Source organism: Myotis yumanensis, unplaced genomic scaffold, assembly GCF_028538775.1.
Source record: "Myotis yumanensis isolate MYYU_CA2020_CCGP unplaced genomic scaffold, mMyoYum1.0.hap1 SCAF_1, whole genome shotgun sequence".
Classification (NCBI taxonomy): domain Eukaryota; kingdom Metazoa; phylum Chordata; class Mammalia; order Chiroptera; family Vespertilionidae; genus Myotis; species Myotis yumanensis.
This window is the reverse complement of record NW_027223752.1, coordinates 239,366,558-239,393,330: the sequence shown is the minus strand read 5'-3', so window position 1 is coordinate 239,393,330 and position 26,773 is coordinate 239,366,558. Positions and strand designations below refer to the sequence as shown.

The window sequence follows — 26,773 nt, the reverse complement described above, 5'->3', positions numbered from 1 at the left end:
TGAGCGTGGGGATGGGGGCAGCACGGGTCTGCCTGAAAAGGACACTGGACCGAGGTTCTGAGGGAGCAAGTGCTGATCACGGACTCTGCGGGGCTCAGGGAGCGAAGGACGCAGGTTCAGCGGGATCGACCATTATTCGGCGGGAGCTCACCTGCAGCTGGAATGCACTCAGGGGAAAAGACAGTGCCCCCCTCCCAGGGAGAAGACGCAGACAACCCACAGGGTCACCCCTCCTGAGCCAGCAGAGTGCGTGCCCAGCAGAGAGTGGACCAGCGCACGCACGGAGGGAACTTCCAAGGCGGGGAGAGCCCGTCCACAGGGGCTAGGACACAGCGCAGGACACTCAGCCAGGGCCGGGAGTCGCTCCTGTCCCAGCGCCATTCCCGGGAAACTCACAGCTCCTGGGACAAGGGGCAGAACCCGCAGGAAGGCGTCCTCAGGACGGGGAGAGCTAGCCAGGCTGGACACAGCCCTTCTCTGCACCTGCCTCAGACGTCATGAAAGCAAGGCCAGGCAGCCATGCACTGTTCCCGAGAAACGCAGCTCGTCCCAGGAGCGAGCTCAGGACATTTACAGGAAAACCACGAGGCCCACTCCCCAGGCCCTGAAGTCCACAATGCCTGGCAGCCGCTCGAAGATGACCAGGCCTGCACAGAGCAGGGGATCATCTACTGACCTACACTGGACACAGATGGTTTTGTTTTTTTATTTTTAATCCTCACCCGAGGATATTTTTCCCATTGACTTTTAGAGAGAGTGAAGGGAGAGGGAGAGACAGACAGAGACATCGATGTGAGAGAGGCACATTGATTGGTTGCCTCCTGCATGCCCCTGACCAGGGCTGGGAGCCTGCAACCGAGGTATGTGCCCTTGACCAGAATCAAACCTGGGACCCTTCAGTCCGACGCTCTATCCACTGAGCAAACCCGGCTAGGGCTGGACACAGATGTTGAAATGATAGACAAGGACAATAAAACAAAACAGTCACCACAACTGCATCCAATATACTGAACCATTAAGTAGAGCCATGAATGACATCCAAAAGATCGAAACTGAATGCCTAGAAATGAACACTGTAATGTTCAATATGAAAAATACACTCCATGGATTAACATTAGGTCTGAGGTGACAAAAGATGCGTGAGCCACAGGACATAGTAATTGAAACGATCCAAATTAAAACAGGAAAAAATATCCAAGGAAAAGAAGAAAAGTGAGTTTCAGTGAGCTATGGGACAAGCTCAAATGACCTAGCACCGTGGTCGGCAAACTGCGGCTCGAGAGCCACATGCGGCTCTTTGGCCCCTTGAGTGTGGCTCTTCCTAAGCCTTAGGAGTACCCTAATTAACTTAATAACAATGTACCTACTTATATAGTTTAAGTTTAAAAAATTTGGCTCTCAAAAGAAATTTCAATCGTCGTACTGTTGATATTTGGCTCTGTTGACTAATGAGTTTGCCGACCACTGACCTAGCATATGCAATCATGGCGGAGTTCCCAAGGAGAGGAGAGGAGAGGAGGGAGGAAGAACAGAACAAGTATGTGAATAGTAACTACCAAGAACTCAACAAACCCCTAACACAGAAGGTGAAAAAAACCACACCAAGGGACATCATAAGCAACATTTTCAAAACTAGCGATGATAAGAAAAATCGAACAACAGCCAGAAAAAGACACATTATGTAGAGAGAAACAGAGATAATGACGACAGTAGTTCTTATAAGAAGCAATGTGAGAAGAGAGTAACCTTTTTAAAGTACTGCAAGAAAAAACCTCCAACTGAGAACTTTACACCTCACAAAAATAACTTCTAAAACCAAAGGTGAGATAAAGACATGTTTGGACCTACAGAAGCTGAAAGAATTCACCAACAGCAGCCCCACACTATAAGAAATATAAAAGTGGACCTGGCTGGTTTGGCTCAGCGGATAGAGTGTCAGCCTGCAGACTAAAGGGTGCCAGGTTCGATTCCGGCCAAGGGCACATGCCCAGGTTGTGGGCTCGATCCCCAGTAGGGGGTGTGCAGGAGGCAGCCGAGCGATGATTCTCTCTCATCATTGATGTTTCTATCTCTTTCTCCCTTCTCCCTTCCTCTCTGAAATCAATAAAAATATATATATTAAAAAAAGAAATATGAAAGTAGCCCTGGCAGGTTTTGCTCAGTGGTTAGAGTGTTGGCCTGCGGACTGAAGGGTCCCGGGTTCTATTCTCGTTAGGGCACATGCTCAGGTTGTGGGCTCAATCCCCAGTAGGGGGTGTGCAGGAGGCAGCCGATAGATGATTCTCTCTCATCATTGATGTGTCTCTCTCTCCCTCTCTGAAATCAATCAAAATATATATATTTTTAAAATAAAAAGGTCATTTTACAGAAATAATGGGTAAATTCACCAGGGGGCTATAACAATCCTTAACATTTCTGCCCCTAAAGAAGAGCTTCAAATACATGAAGGAAAAACTACAAGGAGATGAAGAGCTACAACGGCTGTGGTTGAGAGCTTAGCACCTGGGCAGACAGGACCCTCAAGGCTCTGAGAGACTAGGACAACACTATCAACCAAGCCGACCTAATTGGAACTTGGGGGCCGTCCCAGCCCTCGACAGAACGCACATGCTTTCCGGAGCATCTGATGGGCCATAAAGCAAGTGTGAACACATTTAAAAGGATCGAGTCCTCCGTGGAATTAAATTAGAAATCAATAACAGAAAGACACTTAGAAACTGAACAACAAACTCCTAAATAATCCATAAGTAAAAAAAGACAGAAAGTGTCACTAGTTTTTCTAAATTTTTCATTGATTGATTGATTTTAGGGAGAGAGGAAGGGAGAGAGGAAGAGAGAAAGATTGACTCGTTGTTCCACTTATTTATGGATCCACTGGCTGCTCCTGTATGTGCCCTGACCAGGGATGGAGCCTGCAGCCTTGGTATCGGGACGACGCTCTAACCAGCCGAGCGACCTGGCCAGGGCACCAGCTTTGTGAGCTGAATGAAAATGAAAGTACAACATGCAGCATTTATTGAAAGCCGGATAGAAGCACGTGGGGACAAGTTTATCGCACTGAGTGGCTGTATATAAAAAAAGGCTTCAAATCAATAAGTCCAGCTTCTACCTTAAGAAACTATAAAAGGGAGAGCAAATTAAACCCAAAGTAAGCAGAAGAAAGGAAATGATAAACATCAAAGCATAAATCAATAAAAACAAAAAGTAGAGAGAAAGTCAGCGAAACCAAAACCTGATCATGGGGGGAACGTGGGAAGACACAAATTACCGGTGTCAGGAATGAGAGGAGACCTCACTACACAGGTGGGAATGAAGGAATGCTACGAACCACTTTATACCCATAAATTAACAATTTAGATGAAATGGACAAATTCCTTGAAGGACACAAACTATCAAATTCTCTCAAGAAGAAATAGGGAACCTGAATAGCCCTATCTCTATTGAAGAAATTTAATTTGTGATTAAATATCTTCCCACAAAGAAACTTCCGAGCTCAGATGGTTTCAATAATGAATTCTATTAATGAGGGAAAAAATAATTCTATACGAATTCTTCCAGAAACTTGAAGAGGAGGAAATACTTTCAATTCATTATTTGAGGTTAGCATTATCCTGGTACCAAGACCAGACAACAACACAATAAAAGAAAACTACTCCATGATATCCATCATTAAAACAGATACAAAGAGCCCTGGCTGGTTTGGCTCAGCGGATAGAGCACCAGCCCACAGACTGAAGGGTCCCGGGTTCAATTCCAGTCAAGGGCACATGCCCAGGTTTCAGGCTCGATCCCCATGGGGGGCCTGCAGGAGGCAACCGATCAATGATTCTCTCTCATCATTGATGTTTCTATCTCTCTATCTCCCTTCCTCTCAGAAATCAATAAAAGTATATTAAAAAAAAAACAGATGCAAAGATTCTACAGTCCTCCGCTCTACCAGCTGAGCTATCGAAGGGAGCACAATGCAAAGATTCTAAACAAAATTTTACCAAATCTAATCCAATTATATATATATATATATGATATATATATATGATATATATATATGATATATATATATGATATATATATATGATATTATACACACACACACACACACACACACACACAATACATACATCAAGACCAAATAAGCTTTAGTCCAGGAATGCAGGGTTGGTTTAACATTTGAAAATCTATTGGTGTAATCCATTATATTAACAAATTTAAGAAGAAAATCGACATGATCATCTTAATAGATGCAATTTTTTTTTTTTTACGAAATCCAATTTCTAGATAAAAACTCAGCCAATTGTTATTTGACGAGAACGTTCTGAAAGTGGTTAGGGTGCTTATGTAAAACCTACTGCTACAGCATTCTCACCAATGAAACCGGGTGTTTTCCTCCAGCATCAGCAACAAGACGAGAGGCCTGCTCTCACCACTTCTATTCAACATGGTACAGAGTGTCCTGGTTAGTATAATCAGGCAAGAAATAGAAATAAAAGGAATCCATATTGGAAAGGAAGAACTAAAACTTTCTTTATATATGAAATGATAATCTATATAGAAAACCAGATGGGATCGGCAAAAAAGTTATTAGAACTAAGGTTGCAGGATGCAAAATCAAAATATAAAACTCAATTGTAGCCCAGCTAGTGTGGCTCAGTGGTTGAGCATCCACCCAGGAATCAAAAGGTCCCTAGTTCAATTCTCCGTCAGGGCACATACCTGGGTGGCAGGCTCGATCCCCATGGGGGGCGTGCAGGAAGGAGGCAGCCGATCAATGATTCATCATTGATGTTTCCATCTCTCTCTCCCTCCCCCAAATCAATAAAAATATAGTTAAAAACAACAGAAACATTAAAAAATCAATTGCATATCTATATAGCAGCAATGAACACGTGGGATGGAAACAATTTATAATAGTATCAAAAGTCAGCTTTCCCAGAATTCCTGGGTGACTCCTCGGTGAGATGTGGCATCCACCGAGAGAAAGGGTGCGCGGGCTTAGCAGGCCGAGAGGCTGCCTGGAGGGCAGACGGACGCAGCCCCTGCCAGAGGAGGTCGTGGTAGAGCGAGAATTAGCGTTAGCGTCAGTACCAGAGCTAGCGCTGGTCCCAGTCTGAGGGATGAAGACTCGGGAGAGCTCTCTGAAGTGGGATGTCCAAAGCAAGTCCCTTCAAGAATGGGCTCGAGGTCCTCAGAGGGCGTCCTGCACCCACAGCCACCGCCCCGGCAGCGCCCAGGGTCCGCCTGCCCTGCCCCAGGTGCTGGCCTGGCAGGGTGCAGTCCAGACCGGGCACCGAGGGACCCGTGGGACAGACACGTGCACGACGAAGGGAAGGAAGGAAGGGCTCACGCTCTCCACTTTGTAAACCCCCACTCCCTCGAGCTCCTTCACCATGAACATATACTCATGTGGACACATTCCATCTGGCATATTTATTTATTTTATTGGTTTCAGAGAAGGAGGGAGGGAGGGAGAAACACCAATGATGAGAGAGAATCATGGATCGGCCGCCTCCTGAATGCCCTACACCAGGATCGAGCCCACAGCCGGGCATGTGCCCTGACCGGGAATTGAACCGTGACCTCCTGGTTCATAGGTCAACGTTCAACCACTGAGCCACCCAGTCATGTTATAGTGTATATTGAAATAATTCACATATTTAATTGATATATTCTTAAATAATTCAATTATTTAAATTTATTTTTTTTAAATATATTTTATTGATTTTTTACAGAGAGGAAGGGAGAGAGATAGAGAGAGTTAGAAACATCAATGAGAGAGAAACATCGATCAGCCGCCTCCTGCACATCTCCCACTGGGGATGTGCCCGAAACCCAGGTACATGCCCTTGACCGGAATCGAACCCGGGACCCTTGAGTCCGTAGGCCGACGCTCTATCCACTGAGCCAAACCGGTTTCGGCTAATTATTTAAATTTAAATATAGCTCCAGGTAAATATTGGTATATAATATCAAGACTTCTTAAATAAAATGAAAAGGCATAAAATAAAAGCATAGTTTTATTTTTTATTTATTATTATTATTATTTTTAGAGCAAGTGGAAGAGAGGGGGAAAGACAGAGAGAAACATTGATGTGAGAGAAATATCAATTGGTTGCCTTCTGCACGAGCCCCAACCAGGGCCTGGGCCGGGGAGGACCCTGCAACCCAGGTACGTGCCCATGACCGGAATCTAACCCGGGACCCTTTGGTCCGCAGGCTGACGCTCTATCCACTGAGCCAAGCTGGCGAGGGCAAAGCATAGTTTTCTTTTTGTAGAAAAGTTGCATTTTATAAATACATGCGCTTAGCAAAGATTCTGGAAGGACAGACACCAAATGGCAGCCACAGCTAACTCTGCGCGGGAACGCGAGGGGCTTTCGTTAGGGTTTTCTACATTCTTTTCTGTACCTAAGGAACTTCCTGTAATGAGAAATCAGTAACGAACTGTCTTTAATCCACAAACATAAAGCCATTTAAACAGCGAATTGCTTTCAGTGCTACTAAGCCTGCATCCCAAACCCTCAGGGGCAGCCTAGCACCACAAGGTGGGCGGGGCCTCAGAGCATCAGCCACTGCAGCCAGGTCCTGGGAACCGGGAGCCACCTGGTCAGTACAAACCTGAAGACGAAGGGGTGGGACGGGGTGTCCGTGTCCGAGAGAATGACTCTCTGGGCGGGAGAGCCTCTCACTAGCTCAACTCTTCACGACAGAACGACCACGTGTCTTGTCCCCCACTACGTTCCCAACACATAGTAGGTGCTAAATAAACATTAGCTGAGTGAATAAACAGAAGAAAATCCGCTCTAAGCGTATGGGGGTGCGGTAAACACAACCACTCTGTCATCCTGGGGGCCCCTCTTAGAAACAGAAACTGGTGTCTGGCAAGGAGCTAACCTACCGGGTGCTTGGCGGAGAGCCTTCCGGTCACTGTCCCCGTCTGGTTCCACGTGGAGGAGATGGCGCCCTTTACCAGAAGGAATCGGGGTGAGCCCTGGCCATGCCACGTGAAGTCGAGAGCGCGCTGCGCCCTTCAGTGCCTCCCCTGCAGACAGCACTCCCTGTTCCTCCAGAGGCCCTATCCCGCCCCGACTCCTGGGGTCAGACGCTGCCGACTGTGGTCAAGATGTCCCCTCACCCGCGGGAAACTGCAGCAGGACCGCGGGTCTCCCAGTCACTTAAGAACCCTGTGCGTGGGGAGAGGGCCGAGGGGCTCAAGGCGGGCCCGAGGGGGGCTGTGCAGCCCACAAACGCTGTGTGGCCTCAGTGAGTGACAGGACGTCTCTGAGTGCAGACCCTGGAAGTGACCATGAAGCGAGCTGCAGCCACAGGTGGGAGGGTGAGGGGTGGCAGCCGGGCCTCCTAAAGAGGCCTGAGTCCCAGCACAATCGCGGCTCATGCTCCAGTTTATTAGACCATTTCACCATCAACCCAACTCTAAGAGCCTCCACACCGTCTGAACTCACAGGCACCCACATTCCTCACGCTTCAGCCCCGGTACCTCTTTCACGCAGGCGAGCAGCCCGTCCACAAAGGTTGACTTGATCTTGTGAACCTGTTACAGAGACAAGAAGCGCCATCTTCTTTGTTGAAGTCGTTCAATAGGAGCGTCAGCGCCGCGTGTCACAAGACGACCCAGGACCCCGGAGTGGCCTTGTGGCCAGAATTAAACCACAGCGACCCGCTGAGAAGGGGTCGCCCCCCTTTCTATAGGTATTTGTTATTCTGGAGCCATGCTCTCACAGGAACGTGAAGAGGATCAGGTGCGCTCCTGCCCGTCACCCCGTGCCCCGTGGTGCCCCTCTCAGTCCTCCTTCAGTCCTTACATTACTTCAAGGACAAGGGCAGTTGTGACCACCTGCTCTCTAGCAGCTGCCCAGTCCTGGCAGAGAGCAGCCACGGGCTCAGTAAATAAAAAACCGATGGCACTGCCCGGTGGGCGTGGCTCAGTGGTTGAGCATCGAACTATGGGCCAGGGGTGTGCAGGGGGCCACCAACCAATGATCCTCTCTCATCACTGATGTTTCTATCTCTCTCTCTCCCTTCCTCTCTGAAATCAATAAAAATCTATTAAAAAATAACACAAAAAAACCCGATGGTACTAGTAATGTGAGTGCTACATGTGGTTCAAGGACATTCATGGAAGCTGGCAGGTGCAGGAGCAGAGAACCAGGGCAGCGGAAGGGGGGGGGGGGGTGTCAGTGACCAGTGAATGGGAACGCAGACGGTAAAACGCCGCACGGAGCCACGCACCGGGCCTGCCCCGGGCACAGAGGCGGCTTCCGAACGCGGTACTGACGGAGGGCACGTCACACTGTCACAGACACACCAACTCCTTCCTTCCGAGTCCGCCAGCCCCTCAATGCTGAGAGGGGCTGACTGTGGGCGGGGTGACACCACGTCGGGGTGCCAGCGAGCCGTGCGAACACGGGTCAACCTGAACGACTCCATTCCCTTCAGGGCCTCGTCGGGCTGCCTCAGCGACTGGATTTCCATCAACAGTGCCGGTGCCATAAGCTTCCCCTTGGTCACCAACTTACTAAAAAATTAACTTACCTGCCTGTATTCCAAAATGATCTTGGGTAATGGATGGAGGGCTTGCAGAGCCGTTAACTGAAAAATGAGAGTAAATATTAACAGAGTCATTCATGGAAGCTTAACATTCCAGACACTTATTTTCAGCCAGAGAAAGTCCTAAAGAAAATGGTCTCCATTGAGCATATTTTCCAAAATGAAGATGCATAAGCAACTCAGCTTAGCAGGCGCCCTGACCTCCATCCCTTACAAATCGCTGCTGTCCTCGTGGCGCTAAGGGCACTTCGCGAGAGCGGGACGAGGTTACCATGAGCGACTCCACAGCCAGGGCGCGTAAGACACCACATGGCGGGTGTGGCTCAGCTGCCTGGAGTGTCGTCCCGGCACCAAAAGGCGGCGGTGATTCCGGGTCTGGGCACAAATCGGGTCTATCCTGGTCCAGCTGCGTACGGGAGGCAACGGATCGATGCTTCTCTCTCACATCAATGTCTCTCTCATTCTCTCTCTCTCCCTTCCTCTCTCTCAAAATCGATTTTTAAAAATTATTTTAAAAATATCACATGGCAGCCCTGGCTGGTTTGGCTCAGTGGATAGAGCGTCAACCTGCGGACTGAAGGGTCCCGGGCTCGATTCCGGTCAAAGGCATATGCCTGGGTTGCGGGCTCCATGCCCAGTGGAGGGTGTGCAGGAGGCAGCCAATCAGCGACTCTTCCTCATGGCAGAGAAAACTGGGAAAATGCCTACAAAGGTGTAACTTGATCGTTCAGGAACACCCAACACCTGAATCGCAGGGAGCTGGGCATGAAGTCAGGGAGGTAACATCGGAACATGATTAAGGATTTTCAAATTAGTTTTAAAAAGTCAAAATATAAAAAGTCAAAAATATACAGCAGAGTACAAGCTCATAAGAACAGGATTTGCTGAAGTATCACAAAGTGAACACGCCTGGGCTCGCCGAGGGAACACTCAGGCCCCTGCCCCCACCAGCCTGGCCTCTACCCTGCAGGCCACTGTTCCCAGGTTTTGAACTTCGTGTCAGTGCAACAGGGCAGGTTCTCTGTGTGTGTGGCTTCTGTGGTCAGCGTGATGGCTTATGGCTCACCATGTTGCCGTGGGAAGACTATGCCGTGAACGTGTAATGCTGATTGTTTGAACGCAGGCCAACGACTTCTCCCTCCACCACGGATGGATATGTGGTTTTCCACGTCAGGCCGAGGTGGACACACGGTACAGTGTTGGGAACGACGTCCGCAGCTGTTGGATGCACACGCGAGGAGGCGTGAGGGCGCCAGGCGCCGGGCCACCTGCATGCAGCGGGGACCGTCCAGCAGCTCATCACACCCGGGAGCCTGTGCCCGCGTCTCGGGTAACACGTGTTGCCCTCTCCTCATCCCCTCCGTCCTGGTGACGTGAGCGGCGTCTCACTGGGCTGCTGGTGCGTATGCCCCGGTGACCGAGACGGCCGAACAGCACGCGGTGTTTACTGACTGACTGCACCTCTTCTGCCAGGGTCCTGTGCGTGGCCTCGGCCCACGAGGAAACCGCTGTGCCTGCTCCTCCTGGACTGTGGGCCCTCGCCGGCCTGGACGGGCTCTTTCCTATGACCGGAAGCGCCTTCTCCTGTGAGGCTCGCCCTTTCTCTTGGTTGGTGGCCTCTCTTCCTGAACAGAGGGTCTTCATTCCACTGTCGTCCAATGTGTCGACCTCCTTCTTTATGGTCATGCATTTGTGTCCTGTCTAGAATGTCTTCTACATCAGGTCTTGACGATATTCTCTATGGTATCTCCACAGCCTTCACTGCTGTGCCTTGTACATGTGGGTGCACCTTCACTTGGCATTTCTTTCCGTGGAGGATGTGAAGTAGGGCCCAGAGGCACTGGTGCCTGATCATTTACATTGCCAACCTCCTGCTCAGGGCTTTGCAGCGCAGCCTCTGAGGTCAGGGGTTTCACACGCCCAGGGAGGCCTGCTTGGGGCTTCTCCGCTCCGCCCTCGGTCTGTTCGTTTACCCTTGAATCGACACCACACTGTACAGATCACTAATTAATTCCTGGTAATTTCCATTGCTATGTGGTTAGTCTTGCATCCAAGAGACTCAATCTTCCAATAGTGCTTTACCTTCCAAGATTACCTCGGTTCTTAGTTCTTGCATTTTTCTTTAAATCTGGGAATCAGCTTGCCGATTTCTATAAAAACCTTCTGCCAGGGCTTCATGAGGATCATTTTGAATCTGTGAACTAGTCTGGGGACTGGTGCTCTGACTCCATCGTAGTGTGTGGGCCCGGAAGTGTGTGTCTGCAGGAAGATTGAGGGCGGGACTTGAACAGCCCTGGGCCTGGGAGCTGGCACTGCTGGGAGGGTCCCGACTCAGTATCTCCCAGCTGCCCTTTTCTTAGAAAAGCTTCTGCTCAGGGAGGTGAAAATACTCAGCCAAAAACACTGCTTCCGATCAACTCGCTCTCCTCGCCCTGATGCCTGACTCAAGAGAGCTTTCTGAGCGCAGTCTGCCTGCGCATCAAGAAGAGGCTCCGAGAACTCTGAAAAGAATGAAGTGTTTGATCTCCTAATCTGGACAACGCTGGACCGGAGTTGGTCAATGATCCGGGCAGAGGCCACAGCGCCTGCTGCTCCGCGGGCTCCACCAAACACTCCCGCTGGCTCCTGGCCCCACACTCTTCTCATCCCCTCTCCCTGCGGCCACCCGTTGGCACCCCCTCTTTCCCCTCCTCACGGGCATTTCTGAGTGCAGGTCCCTGGTTATCAATGCTGCTGCTTAGTCAGCAGTGCTTCGTGACCGGCCGCCCGCCGCAGGCGTCGACTCCACGGCTCGGTCGTGGCCGGGACAGGGGTTTCTGCAAAGCTCCTGTGTGGCAGGAGGACGGCGACGTCAATCCAGATCGGCTGACTGCCTCCGCGCACGTGTCTCTAGCACAGACTTCTCCTCACAGCCCCAGCTGTGGTGCGACAACTCTGTGTCAATGGCTCATGAACACGTCTGTCTTAACATGTCCAACACGGGGCCCTTTACTCCATCCCCCCCCCCCCCACCATCTAAAACCGCTCCCCTCCCAGTCTCCCCCGAGTGGTGGCCATCTCTGCTCAGGTGCAGAACTAAGGAAGCCAGGGGTCACCCCACATTCCTGACTTTTGCTCACACTCATGGATGTTTCTTTCTGTCCTGAAAACGCTCTGCCCCATCCTCACGGCCATCGCGCAGACTGCGGAGACATGGGTCCCCACACACAGCGACAGCCCATCAGGAGCCTCCTCGTGCTCCACCAGCGACACGACACACCATGGGCCTCTCAGACCCGTGTCAGTGCCGGCGGGACAGGGCCGCAGGACCGCACTGTGCTGCTCAGTAGGAGATGGTGCTGTGACTTTGGAGGACAGTGAGGGTTTCTTACAAAACTAAACGTCCTCTTACCATACAATCCAGCCACCCCACTCCTTGGTATTTACCAAAAGGAGGTGGAAACTTATGTCCACACAAAACCCTGCACACCGATGTTTAAAAGCTTTATTGCCAAAAGCTGGAGGCAGCCAAGGTGTCCCTCCGGAGACGATGGGAAAAAGCAGCTGCTACACCCAGAAAGGAATAGTACTCAGACTGAAGAGAAATGAGCCAGGAACGGACGTGGAGGAACCTTCAGTGCCCATGACTAAGTGAGACCATCTGAGAAGGCCCCACACTGCGATCCCAAGTATATGACAGTCTCAAGAAGACGACACAATGGGGACAGTGAACGGATCAGGGGCTGGAGGGAGGAACAGGCGGAGCACAGAGGATCTCCAGGGCATGAAACCGCTGTGTGAATGTGAGGATGGATAATGCCATTACACACTTGTCCGGACCCCCGGGGCGCACAGCACCAGGGCGAGCCCTCTGCACGCTGTACCCTCTGGGTGATGAGGTTGTGTCAGTCTAGGTTCCATGCCCGCAACAAGTGAACCCTCTGGTGGGGGTGTCGGTAGTGGGGGAGGCTCTGTGTGTGGGGGGAGGAGGGTATGAGACATCTCTGTACCTTCTGCTGGATTTTGCTGTGGCCCTAAAACTGAGCTAAAGGTAAAGTCTGATAAAACCGTACCTGTGATCCCAGCTGCGCTGTGCTCGAACCTCCCAGGCTGCCCATTACCTTCTCGCTAAGGGAGGGGAAGGGAAGTGGAGAGGAGGCTTAATTTTGAATGTAGAACCATGTGCATGGGTTGCCTAGTAAACGTTCATCATTTTTTGTTGTTTGTCTTTGTTAGTCCTCACCCAAGGATATTTTCCCATTGATATTTTTTTTTAGAGAGAGTGGAGGGGAGGGAGGAGGGGGTAGAGAGAGAGAGAGGGAAACATCGATGTGAGAGACACATCGATTGGTTGCCTCCCGCGTGCTCCTGGACGAGCGGGGATCAAGCCTGCAACCCAGGAACGTGCCCTTGACCAGGAATCGAACTGGAGACCCTTTGGTTCAAGGGCCAATGCTCTCTCTAACTACTGAGCCAAGCCAGCCAGGCAAAACACTCATCTCTTTTAATGCACAGACTAGTATGACAGGTCCAGGTAAACAGAGTAAGGCTAGTATGACTTAGGACCCTCATGTTCTGGGGGAAATTAAGGTCACCGTCTTAACTCCGTCCACAAAGCACCCTACCCCGGAGGAGCTCCTTCCCCTCCTTCCGCTGTGGGCTGTCTCGGAGCAGCACAGGCAGCAGCAGGGAAGGGCGGCCCTGCCAGCTGGTGCCAGACGGAGAATGAATCCACCCAGGACCCCGCGCAGGTGCCGCCTCCCCAGGTGCCACCACCGCTGGAACGGGCTCGCTTCCCCTCCCTCTCAGCCACCAGGAGGGTCTCACAGTGGGTCCCGCCCCTGCTGCCGGGGCTCCACAAACAAACCACAGCCACCAGCTCGGCCACCAGGTGCCAGCTCCAGGCTGCCTGGTGCTGGGATGGAGTGAACCAGCCGGCGGAGGCTGGGCTCTGGGCCGCCCACATCCTAGTGGAATAAGCAAGCAGGCAACTAAGGGAACCATGGGAAATGGTGAGTGTGTGTAGGAAAATGAAGGATGGGGTGGTGAAGACCTGGGGGCAGAAGGGAGGGGCTGGGTGGAGGGGAGTGGGGGGTGGTGGAGGGAGACAGCTGTAACATGTCAGCAATTTAAAATGGAAAGAAAGACAGGAAGGAAATGAAGGTGAAGAAATGGGCTGTAACAGGCCTCGCTGTGCTGTGTGGCCAGAGAGGTTCTGAGAGCAGTGCTGAAGCGGGCAGCGGGCAGCGGGCAGCCAGGCGTGTGGAACCTGCGGGAAGAGTCTCCGGAGGAGGCCAGGGCCGTGCAGACACCTGGGCAGCAGGCGTGCTCAGGGCGGGGCGGGGGGAGCCCGGAGTGCTGAAGGAGCGAGGCCAGAGGAGGGGCAGCGCCAGACCCACAGGTGGGGGCCAAGCTCGAGAGCTTGGGTTTTATTCTAAGTGTCACAGAAAGCCACTGGAAGTTCACATCACAGGAGTGACATGGTTTCTCTCTCTCTCTCTTTTTTTATAAAATGTATTTTTATTGATTTTAGAGAGGGAGGGAGAGGGAGAGAAACATCAATGATGAGAGAGAATCATTGATCAGCTGCCTCCTGCACACGCCCCACTGGGGATGGAGCCCGCAACCTGGGCATGTGCCCTGACCAGGAATCGAACTAGGGACCTCCTGGTTCGTAGATCAAGGCTCAACCACTGAGCCACACTGGCAGGCTTTCTTTTCTTTTTTAATCTTCATTGAAGGATTTGTTTATTGATTTTAGAGAGAAAGTAAAGACGCAAGAGAGAAACATCGAGGTGAGAGAGAAACTTCAACCAGCTGCCTCCCGCACGTGCCCTGATGGGATTGAACCCACAGCCTTTAGTGTATGGGACGATGTTCTAACCAATTGAGCCATCCACCCAGGGCGTGACATGGTTCTGTAACACTTCACAAGACCACGCTGCCCGGGTGTGATGAATAACCGCAGGTGTGAGACAGCGGGCGGGAGTGACTGCGCAGGGAGCCCTGGAGGAGCCTGAGTGGAAGGTGAAGGGGCTGACGGTGAAGGTGGAGGGAGGGAGGCAAACTCAAGACATACTTTGCACGTAGGGACTTTAAGACTTGCTGCAGGTGAGGCTGAAAGAAAATCAAAGATGATGCCCAGTTTTTGGATGAAGAAGGTCAGTCATAATAATAGCCAATACTTATTGGTTTTTGAGAGCTTATGTCAGGCATGGTCCTAAATACTGTTTCCCTCCCTCTCTCTCTCTCTCTCTCTCTCACACACACACACACACACACAGTTGCAGAATCCTCACAAGATTCTAGCAGGGACGTTACTATAGTCCTTCTGCTACAGATCAGGACACTGAGGCACAAAGCAGTCAAGCAACGTGGCCCAGGCTGTGCAGGTGGCATGGCTGGTGCCACTGCCCTTGCTTCCCAAGGACACGGAGAAGGACAGGAAGGCATGTGGAAGAGCACGAATCCAGGTCCCTGCAGGGGAACCAGGCTCCACGCAGTCCCTGGCTCACTCGACAGCGGCCACCCGAGTCCCCAAGGGCCAGGTGTAGGGACAGTCAGCAAGCGAGGGGACCGCCAGGCGAGATGAGCAGAGAGTGAAATGATGGAGAGGCGATATGCACGAGGACTCTAGAAGCACAGCCTCCCCTGCTGCAAAGCCAAAGGCTGGACACGGCCCAGCGAGCACTGCTGGCCTCCGCAGAGGGTCCCAGCAGAGGGACATGCACGCACTATCACTGCCCGCAGCTCTGCGCTGCCGCCTACTGGGCTGTAAACATCTGTCTAAGCTTCACCACTTTCCTGGAGTAGAGCCTCACCACTCCCTGCCTTTGATTTTTATTGATTGATTGATTTTAGAGAGAGACAGAAGCATCCATTTGTTGTTCCACTTACTTATATATCCTTGGCTGATTGTTGTATGTGCCCTGACCAGGGACTGAACCTGCAGCCCTGGTGTATCAGGCCAACATCCCAACCAACTAAGCTACTCCTTGTCTTTCAAAAATGGAACTGTCTTGCCCGGCCGGCGGGGCTCAGTGTTTGAGCGTCGACCTATGAACCAGGAGGTCACAGTCTGATTCCCGGTCAGGGCACAGGCCCGGGTTGCAGGCTCAGTCTCCAGTGTGGGGCGTGCAGGAGGCAACCGATCAATAATTCTCTCTTATCATTGATGCTTCTCTCTCTCTCTCTCCCCCTCTTCCTTCCTCTCTGAAATCAATAAAAATATATTAATAAAAAAACAAACAAATAAAAATGGAACTGTCTTATGACCCAGCAATTCCACTTCTGGGAATATTCCTGAAGAAACCCTAAACACTAATTTGAAAGAATATATGCACCCTTATGTTTATTGCAACTAGTGTCCTGGTGCACGGATTCGTGAACATTGAAAGGAAATTAATTAGAAGAAATATTTCAATAGGGTTATCTGCCCTTTCTCTATAATAGAAGTGTCAACCAAATTCACAATCGACAATGACAGATCGAAACACACGCGTGCAATTGGCGCCAGCGAGAGCTTTATATGTATCACGCATGCGTGAGTCAACTTAGCCTTTTATAGATATAGAATAAACGTGCTTAGTTAGACCTGCTTTCTGATTTAGCTAAACTTTTTCCAGTCCAGTGAAGCACCCCAACTTCTCTTTCAGGTAATTATCAGCAACACAACAGTAAATATCAACACAAAGCAGATTATTATTGTAGATCACACAGGGAGAACAAAGGGTTAAATATTTAACTGCAGTAGTGTTTGACTATATTCTGTGCAGTGAGAAAACCAGAAGTAATTTTCAGGGTTCACCATTTCTTACTTCTTTTCAGCCGGGTCAAATTTCTAAGCTTCCTAAATCTCCGTTTTTTGGCTAATAAAAAGAAAATAGGATTCTACCGAGTCTCCTATCTACCTGCTCCAGGACTTCTGTGAGGATCAAATGAGATGAGGCACGGGAAAATGCTTCATAAACATTTGGTTGAACTGTAAAATGTTTGCACCTGGCTATAAAGCAAGTTGGGTTCCTGGGCTGAAGAAACTCCAAGGAGGCTAGTCGCTAGGGAGAGGAAGCTGGGCATTGGTAAGTGACGTCATTACCCCACGCCCACAGTGACCATTTCCGGGTTGGGCTGGGCTGTGGGCCGCATTTTGCGCCATGGGGTCTTGGCAGCATTGGCTGCGATTTGGTGAGGTGCCGCTCCAGGGTGGTGGCAGAGCCTATGTCCCTCTTGGGGGAAGCCAAGTGTTGGTTTGTTGGGGCCAGTGCATGTCATGGCAGCTCCTACGTTGAGTGCCTGCCCCTGGTGGTCAGTGCTTATCATAGCTACTGGTCGGAGGGAAGCCTTTTATATATATACTAGAGGCCCGGTGCACGAAATTCGTGCATGGGAGGGGTCCCTCAGCCTGGCCTGCACCATCTCCAATCCGGGACCCCTCCCACAATCTGGGACTACTGGCTCCTAACTGCTCACCTGCCTGCCTGCCTGATCGCCCCTAACCACTCTGCATGTCTGCCTGATGCCCCTAACTGCTTCCCTGCCTGCCTGATCACCCCTAACCACCTCTGCCTGATTGCCCCTAACCTCTCTGCCTGCCAGCCTGATCACCCCTAACTGCTCCCCTCCCAGCTGGATTGCCCCTAACTGCTCCCCTGCCTGACTGATCCCGCCTAACTGCCTCTGCCTGCCAGCCTGATCGCCCCTAACTGCCCTCCCCTGCCAGCCTGGTTGCCCCTAAGTGCCCTTCCCTGCCAGCCTGGTTGCCCCTAAGTGCCCTTCCCTGCCAGCCTGATCGCCTGTAACGGCCTCTGCCTTGGCCCCCACCACCGTGGCTTTGTCCAGAAGGATGTCCGGATGGATGTCTGAAAGATGTCCGGTCTAATTAGCATATTACCATTTTATTAGTATAGATATATAGATAGATAGAGAGCCAAGCTATGGAAGCAGCCCAAGTGTCCACCAGTAGATGAGTGGATAAAAAATCTGTGGTTCATTTACACAATAGAATACTACTCAGCCATAAAAAAAAATAACCACCAAGGAAATCTTACCCTTTGCAACAGCATGGATGAACCTGGAGAGCATTACGCTGAGGGAAATAAGCCAGGTAGAGAAAGACAAGTACCATATGATCTCATTTATATGTGGAATAAAATAACTAATGAATAAAATAAAATAACAAAGTAGAAACAGACTCATAGACACAGAGAACAGACTGATGGTTGACAGAGCGGAGAGGGGTTGGGGTCTGAGTGAAAAAGGTAAAGGGATTAAGACCAAAACAAAACAAAACAAAACAAAACTCATAGCTACAGACAACAGTGTGGTGATGAGCGAGGGAAGGGAGTGGGGGAGGGAGCAGAGAGAAGGGGGGTCAATGGTGACGGAAGGAGACCTGACTTGGGTGGTGAACACAGCTCAGTAACAGGTGATGCATTATGAAACTGTACACCTGAAAGCTATAGAATGTTATTAACCAACATCACCCCAATAAATTAAGTAAAAAACCATTTAAAATGTACAGAACTGTATTCCTCCCGAGAAGGGCAGCTAAGATTTCCTGACATGAATGTGGCAGGAGGAGAGGACGGAGGACCTCCCGTCTCCAGGCTCCTGTGGGCAGGGAAACGGGGTCCTGGCCTGGGCCAAGAACTTGGTTTTCAGAGCAAACGTCTACCGACTGTCCTGCGCAGGAATCAAGCCATCGTTTGCTCTGGAAACTGGCCCAGCTGCCCCTTGCTCCTTGGTTCATAACTAGAAGGCAACAACCTTGGGCGGGAGCATGACCACCGCCACCTGCTCGGCCTGGTGCTGCGGCCGTCCCGCCACAGGCAGCGGGCGGGCTGGGAGTGAGCACACGTGGCGCGGATGTGCTCTTGCTTCGAAAGAAGGGGGTGGTTCTGAGCCTTACCACGGCCTCGGATGTGGACAGGCGGCCCCGCAGCCCCGTCTTGGGAAGCGTCTCCGTGGGGCTCAGCAGGTGCAGCTGCAGCTTGCCAAAGAGGATCTTCAACAGAAGATGACACGCAGTGAGGGCCCGGTGTGCGGGGCCAGCATCGCACGACAGGCCGCAGCCCCGGCCAGAGCAGCGACACGTGCACAAAATGCCGGAAGTCTGATTTGCTACTTTTCTTGGGCTTAAAGGCTCTAAAGCAGTGGTTCTCAACCTTCTGGCCCTTTAAATGCAGTTCCCCATGTTGTGGCCCAACCATAAAATTATTTTCGTTGTTACTTCGTAACTGTAATGTTGCTACTGTTATGAATCGTCATGTAAATATCTGATATGCAGGATGGTCTTAGGCGACCCCTGTGAAAGGGTCATTCAACTGCTAAAGGGGTCGCGACCCACAGGTTGAGAACCGCTGCTCTAAAGGAATGACTCTCAATGTGAGAGAACATGAACTTACATATAAGTTCAGGATAAATCTCCCTTCACCCCTGAATAAGAAGTTTGTTTTATAAAAGAACCAGAATGCAGCTGTACCTCTCGAAGCTGATCGCTGCTGGTTATGAGGAACTGCTCTCCTGCCACGAAGTGGGCTTCCTGCTCCAATTCCTTGAGACGAGACTGTGAACGTGAAAAACACAATCTCATTAGCAGTTTAAGATGGTTTGATTTGTTCACCGAACAGTTCCCAACAAAAGCCCTTATAAGGATACAAATGCATATTTTTGACACTAAAAATACATACTTTGACTCATGGTGGGATACCCAGGCTCACAGGATCCCTCTAAACCTAAGGAAACAAACGGAAAGAAGCAAAAACAGTAAAAAAAAAAAAAAGTCACCAAAACGAGGGAGGGAAAGAATGAATTCTCCAGCAGCATTCTGACTAGAAAGGGGTCCAGCATCCCATTATAAGCATCAGAACCCCTGCGAGTCCCACGGCAGAGACTCTGGGCCCAGCTGCACGGCCACAGTGAGCACAGAGACGGCAGCCACGGAGAGACGGAGAGACGGAGAGATGGAGAGACGGCGCGGCCGATAGAGACAGCGCTGGGCCGAGCAGAGCCACGGGACTTACTGCATTTACAAACCCTTTCCCCTCACCATCTTGGTCAGAAGAAAAGTAGAAGGAGGCCAGGACTTAACAAAAAATTGTTGTAAAAGGAAAGAGAGAGCCAAGTCAAATCAACCAATTCTGGTTTAGTATCATCCACATTCTACTCTTTAGAACTGCCGTTAGGCGGGCATTTCTAAGAAGTTTACAAATAGGGACCAGAAAAACTAGGAGCAGGACACGTATAACATAAAAAAGTAACATCTCAGCTAAACAAAGAACCCAGGAACAATGGCCTCAGCTAAAGATGCCAAAACTCCGAGTTAAAGAAACAAATGATTTAAAAAACAAGGAACGAAGCATTAAGAGACAGACGATGGGTCCCCTGAGGAATAAGTCAGACCTGAGGAAACAAAAACACAGTCATAAATGGTTTGATCTCAAAAAACGGAGCAGAGTGTGAGCTTCCCGTTCATGCGGCGCATGAGCACACTCCTTGTGTTTAAGCACACGCAGTGATGGGTGAGTACAAACAGAGAGAGACAGAAAGACACAGCTTCAGGCAAAACAAAACATAAACATCTCCTCATGGCAGAGACACATGAGAACTACAAAGCATCGGGGGAGCGGGCGCGGAGGCAGAGCCCAGCTGGGTGCGCAGGAGCCAGCAGCCCGCTGGAGGCCGGGTCCTGCTATGAAACGGGCCCTGAAAGTGCTCCCTCGTGGGGAGAAGCCGGGGTAGGCGGTATTGGCTTCCTGCTGCCGCATAACAAAACACCCCCAAACACCACCATGGTGTCTGCTTGCATTTCTGGGGATCAGCAATTTGGGTAGCGCTCAGCTATGTGCTTGTGCTGGCCTCGCGACCTCGGGGTTGAAATGTCCATCTTTCACTAGATTTCCCCCCCAAATATTTAGCTCATTTTAAAAATTGTGACAACCATTTTCCTTAAACCATTTTTCCTAATTTTAATTAATTAATTTATTTATTAGTTAATCCTCACCGGAGGATATTTTTCCATTATTGATTATTAGAGAGAGTGGAAGAGAGGAGGGGAGAGAGAGAGAGAAACAGCCCAGGACTGGGGATCAAGCCTGCAACTGAGGTAAGTGCCCTTGACCGGAATCAAACCTGTGACCCCTCAGTCTGCGGGCTGATGCTCTATCCACTCAGTCAAACCGGCCAGGGCAGGGCTTTTCTTATTGATAGGAGTTCTCTACATACTCTGTATATATGAAAATGCAAAGAACCTAGAATAGCCAATATCATGTGGAAGAATGACATACTGTAGGATATCACGCATATTGTAAAGCTCCAGTAATAGGCCAGGGGAATGTTAGCACAAGGACAGACAAACCAATGAGAACAGAACCGAGTCCAGGAAAGACCCCCACACGCACAGGGACCTGATTTATGACAAAGATCCTGTCATAAATGCGTGGGGGGTATGCTCCGAGACCCCACGGATGCCTGAGACCGCGGACAGCACTGAGCCCTACGTATACGATGTTTTTTCCTACGCATCCACACCTCTGATGAAGTTTAACTTGTAAATCAGGCACACAGCAATAACTAACAGCACACAGAACAATTATAACAACATCCTGTCATGAAAGTCCTGTGGATGTGGCCTCTCCCTTCACTGCACTGCCCTCACTCTTCATGTAGGAAAGCACTTTCCGGCTTTATCTATGGTCAGCATCACCACTCTTGTGCTTTGGGGCCATAATTAAGTAAAATAAGGGCAACTTTAAGCCAAGCACTGCGATGCCACAGCCATCCACCTGGTACCTGAGACGGCTACTGAGTGACTAACAGGCAGGCCTAGATGTGGCGTGGGCACGCTGGGCAAAGGGCGATTCATGCCCCAGGAGGGACGGAGTAGGACAGCAAAAGCCCTCATCACAGCCCTCAGAACAGTGTGCAACTTAAAACTTACGAGTAGTTTATTTCTGAAATTTCCCATTTTCAAACCGTAATTAACTTCAGGTAACTAAAACCCTTGGAAGCGAAACTGTGGATAAGGGGGACTACTGTACAAGACAATTTTGCACTTTATTTCTCCCTCTTAACGTTCTAAGTACTTTCTATCCCACAAACAATGTTAGCAAGCGTAACCGTGGATGGTGACATGATTTCCACTGCACTGTTATGTTACCACTTGTCTAACCGTCCCTCTGCTGTTGACCCTGTCAGGAAGTTTTGGTTTTTAGCTGCATAAATAACATTGCAATGCACATCTTCATAAAAATGTCTGTAACAGTAAAACCTAGAACTAACTCAGATCTATCACAGAAGAGTAAACACATTGCTGCACATTCACACAGTGGAGTAGCACTCAGCAACAGAAAGAAACAAACCACCAGCACACAAACAACAGACGGACCTCAGAACATGGTGCTGAGCGAAGGACACAAAGAGAGCGCGCTGTCCGACCCCACCCCCCGGAGCTCTGGAAGGGGTCGCGCCAGATATGGCAGCAGAGGTCAGAACAGCGGTTGCCTCTTGCGGATGCAACTGGGGTGTATATGGACACATACATCAAGCTGTACAGTAAGATGTGCACCAACGGAAAAAATAAAGAAAAAAACAACAAGATTTCTCCAAGGGGAGCCTGGGAACGCGGCAGAGTAGGAAGCACAAAGGATACTCTCAACAGAGTAAAAAGGCAACCCACAGAGTGGGAGAAGGTATTTCCAAGTCATATATCTGATAAAGGATTAGTACGCAGAATACATAGACAACTCTTAAAACTCAATGGCAAAAAGGAACAAACAATCCAATTTAAAATGGGCAAAAGTTGAATAGACCTTTTCCCAAAGAAAATATACGAATGGCCAATAGTCACATGAAAAGATTCACAACATCACGAATAAGTAGTGAAATGAAAATCAAAACTACAGTGAGACCCACCTCACATGCTTAGGGCAGCTGCTGTAAAAGAACAGAGACCACGGGGTTGGCGAGGGTGTGGGGAAACTGGAACCCTTATACCCTGTGAAAAATGCATGGTAGCTCCTCAGAAAACAGAAGACATAATGACCACAAGATCTCGCCGTTCGTTTCTGGGCGCATGCTCCAAAGAGGGGAGCAGGGGCTCTAAGGGATCCGTGTGCCCCCTGTTCACAGCAGCATGATTCCCACCAGTAAGCGTGGACGCCACCCAAGCGGCTTGCAGCCACTGACTGATGCCGGTTACAGAAAATGCGTACGTGTCTACCATGGGGTATTCTTCAGCCTCAGAAAGGAAGGAAGCCCTGCCACATGCTACAACGTGGATAAACCTCAAGGATGCTCAACGCAGTGAAATCAGCCATTCACAAAAGGGCAAACTGATCCACTTACACAAAATACTTCACAGGAGTCACAATTATAGAGACAGAGAGTGGGTGGTGGTGACCAGGGGCGCACGGAACCCCCTGGGGGAAGGGAGCAGAGGGAGTTAGTGTTTAATGGGAACAGTTTCAATTTCACCAGATGAAAGCAGTTATGGGGATGGCTAGCGGGCTGTGCACCATGTGAGTGTATGTAACACCACTGAGCTGTGGTGTTAGAAATACTTGAAATGAGAAAATTTATGTTAAGTGTATTTTATCACAATAAATAAAAAAGATTTGTACCATTCACAATATGTAATTTATTTCTTTTCTTTAATTCATTATTTTTTAAAAAAATATATTTTTCAGCCGAAACCGGTTTGGCTCAGTGGATAGAGTGTCGGCCTGCGGACTGAGGGGTCCCAGGTTCGATTCCGGTCAAGGGCATGTACCTGGGTTGCGGGCACATCCCCAGTAGGAGGTGTGCAGGAGGCAGCTGGTCGGTGTTTCTCTCTCATCGATGTTTCTAACTCTCTATCTCTCTCCCTTCCTCTCTGTGAAAAAATCAATAAAATATGTTAAAAATATATATATATTTTTCAGAGAGGAAGGGAGAGGGATAGAAACATCAATGATGAGAGAGAATCATTGATCGGCTGCCTCCTGCACCCCCCCTACTAGGGATCGAGCCCACAATCCAGGCATGTGCCTTGACCAGAATCGAACCCGGGACTCTTCATTCCACAGGTCGACGCTCTATCCACTGAGCCAAACAAGCTAGGGCTGAAATTTATTTCTTAATTTAAAAGTCCATAAAAAGAAAAATAAGTTCCAGGTGTATTTTATAAACCTAAATGCAATGGCGAATGAAAATATAACACATGAGAATACTTCATGAGCTTGCAGTAAGGAAAGATTTCTTAAACGGATGCAGAAAGCACTAGTCATAAAGAAAAAGGGCTGAAATTACACCACATTAAACATTAAGAACGTCTGTCATCAAAAGACACCATCGTGTGAATGAAAGAGTAAGCCCCCAGCTTGTAACCAGAATATACCAAGATGTCCTATTAATCAGTGAGAAAGACAAAACCCTCAGTACACAAATGGGCGGGAAACTCGGCCAGATCCTTCACCAAAGAGAAACTCCTAACAGCTGCTGGTGATACGAGAAGCTGTCCAACCTCGTTAATCGTCAGAAACATAGAAACCAAAATCGTCACGCGGTATTACATCCTCCCCAAACGTCTGCTACAGATAAAGCCCGAGGTCCGGGGCGGGAGAGGATGCGCGACAGGCCTGTGTGCCCTGGCAGGCGAGACGCTGGAACACAGTGAGCTGAGCAGTGCCATCCGGGTGCCCCGGCGCCCGGCAGCCCCTGCTTTATGCCCCAGGGACACACTCAAGGGGGCAGCGCGGTTGGTAATGACTGCAACCCCCATGCCCAGCAGCAGCGGGCAGACCGGCACGGGGACCACAGCACCGAGTGGCGCAGGGCCGCTGCGTGAAAGCCGCCGGGCACGGCCATTACCTGCCGTTCAGCAGGCAGCCAGGCACAGCGCTCAGGCGCGCTGGACAGCCCGCACAGAGCAGCACACTGTGATGGCTGCAAATGTCCGGAGGAGCGATGCTGGGCAGCAGCCAGCGCTCTGACGGGAACGGGCACCCAGGGCTTCTGGGAGGTCTGTGCTTTGACCGAGAAGACAGTCATCCCCGAGGTTTCTGTGTTTTGCACATTAAATGTTACTGTTTCCAATACCAAACACTCCATAGGAGAGCCGAGCAGCCTCTAACACCTACGGTCTATATTCAAATAGGCAGGGGAACACTGGCGCTCTGTTCCTGGTACAGCCAGTAAGAAGCCAGAAACGTCCAGGCCAATGCTTTTCCAGCAAGAGCCGAACGGAGTCTGCTGGGTCAGCAAACTCTTTGCCAAACAGCTGTCTGCTCACTTAAGCAAGCCTCCTAATTAGAATTTAGTATTGATGTTTCCCATGATTAATCTTAATGCTCCACACTATCTTCAGGATATCCAAATAAACAGTTTTCTTTAAAAGAACAGGGCCCTGGCCGGTGGCTCAGTGGGTCGGTGCGTCATCCCATACACCAAAACATCTCAGGTTCGATTCCCGGTCAGGATACATACCCGGGTTTGGGGTTTGACCCCCGGTAGGGGTGAGTATCCGGGGAGGCAACTGATAGATGTTTCTCTCTCCCCTTTCCCTCTCTCTAAAATCAGTAAGAACATATCATGGGGGGAGGATTAATATATAAATAAAAAGAACTGAAGTGGAGCCCTAGCCGGTTTGCTCAGTGGATAGAGCGTCAGCCTGCGGACTGAAGGGTCCTGGGTTCGATTCTGGTCAAAGGCACATGCCGGGGTTGCAGGCTCTGTCCCCAGTAGGGGGCATGCAGGAGGCAGCCGATCCATGATTGTCTCTCATTGATATTTCTCTCTCTTTCCCTCTCTCCCTTCCTCTCTGAAATCAATAAAAATATTTTTTTAAAAAAAGAACTGAAGTGGAACACTTTTTTATGCATCATCATGCACTCCTCTGTATTTTTGTATTGTTCACTGTTAGACCTTGTGTTTTTCCTTTTTAAAGAATCCAAGAAACCCATGACTTCCCCTAACCAAACTATAGGGGGCAATGTCCTTGCAAGAACCTCGCTTGAGAAGGTGGCTGAGGGCCCATGGAGCCGGAGCACAGCCTCTCAGGGGAGCAGCCAGATGCAGTGTGTGTTTAGCCCGCCCCGCCCCGGTGGCACTCTGCGATCAGAGAGGACAGAGAGGAGCACTCAGCCGGGGGCTGGAAGCGAAGGGGAGCTGCCCTGTGCCTGGGGAGCAGCTGGTCAAGAAGCGGAGCAACATGCAGAGGGTCTCCCAGCGACGTACCCCGAGGAGCGTGGAGGTCCTCTCCAAGGCTTCCTTGTCCACCCGAATGCTGTGGCTTTCCATCACTGGGTCCCAAACCAAAGCAAAAGCATCTGGGTCAGTGACTCGTCTGTGAGACACGGGGCAGGGAGCGAGCCGCATCCCTGAAGAGGGTAGTGATGCCAGCGCCGGCTGCAAGCACACTCCGCAAGTGTCCCTTAGGGCCAGCAGTGGTGGCAGTGGGCGTGGGACATTCGCTGGATGGAAAGCTGCCCCTGCCGTCGAGGGCGCTGGGCGAGGCTCTGCTCTGCTCCCCAGCAGGGCCTGCGCAGAGGAGAGCCTGCCGCAGATCCCCGGGGTAGGGGTGGGGAACCCTTTTCCTGCCAAGGGCCATGTGGATATTTCTAACATCATTCTTGGGCCATACAAAATTATCAACTTAAAAGTTAGCCTGCTCATTTGGTCAAACATTTACTAGTAATTAACTGATCCTCAATGCCTTGGCAGGGCCAGACCAAATGACTTCATGGGCCTTCTACGGACATTCCCCACCCCTGCTCTAGGGGGTTCTCATGCAGGGTTAAAGGACAGCACCCCAGGACCCCACAACTACGGACATGCAGGCTCCGCCCCATGAGGCTGCTCTCAGAAGCGAGGGACTCAGGAGGGCGGTGGTCCCTGGGCCAGGGCACCCAGATCCAGACAATACAAAAGAGACCCATAGGACCGGACGTCAGAACCGCCTGGTCCCTCTACACCAGAGGTGATGCGGTCCAAGCCCTCCTTACAGAAAGGGAAGTAAAGGGCTGGCCACCTCGTCAGGGCCGTGTGATCCTTGCCTGCCCTGAAATAAGCTCAGAGAGAAACAGTCGTCCCCAAACAATGTTAAGAACTTCACTAGGGCACTTTCTCTAGAGAGATGGCTGTGCATCAGCTTCAGGTGGCTTACCTGCCAAAATGGGTATCAGAGGAAGCTCCAAGGTACAAAACAGCTGCCATAAACCGTAAGCCTGTCTCACAGGAGGAAACATTCTTGCTATGG

At 50.3% G+C, this 26,773-nt stretch overlaps 1 protein-coding gene across 2 annotated transcripts in view; it reads right to left on the bottom strand.

The window, feature by feature from the left end:
• The window catches only part of POLN (DNA polymerase nu), an 87,563-nt gene that overhangs the window by 30,347 nt on the left and 30,443 nt on the right, over positions 1 to 26,773 (bottom strand). For both annotated transcript variants that reach the window (XM_070400366.1, XM_070400373.1), the window contains 7 exons: positions 26,681 to 26,741; positions 25,753 to 25,817; positions 19,022 to 19,105; positions 18,449 to 18,544; positions 8,548 to 8,604; positions 7,493 to 7,546; positions 6,893 to 6,958 (listed from right to left, as the gene is read on the bottom strand). In XM_070400366.1, coding sequence (XP_070256467.1) covers positions 6,893 to 6,958; positions 7,493 to 7,546; positions 8,548 to 8,604; positions 18,449 to 18,544; positions 19,022 to 19,105; positions 25,753 to 25,817; positions 26,681 to 26,741 — 483 coding nt within the window. The remainder of the gene's footprint in view (positions 1 to 6,892; positions 6,959 to 7,492; positions 7,547 to 8,547; positions 8,605 to 18,448; positions 18,545 to 19,021; positions 19,106 to 25,752; positions 25,818 to 26,680; positions 26,742 to 26,773) is intronic.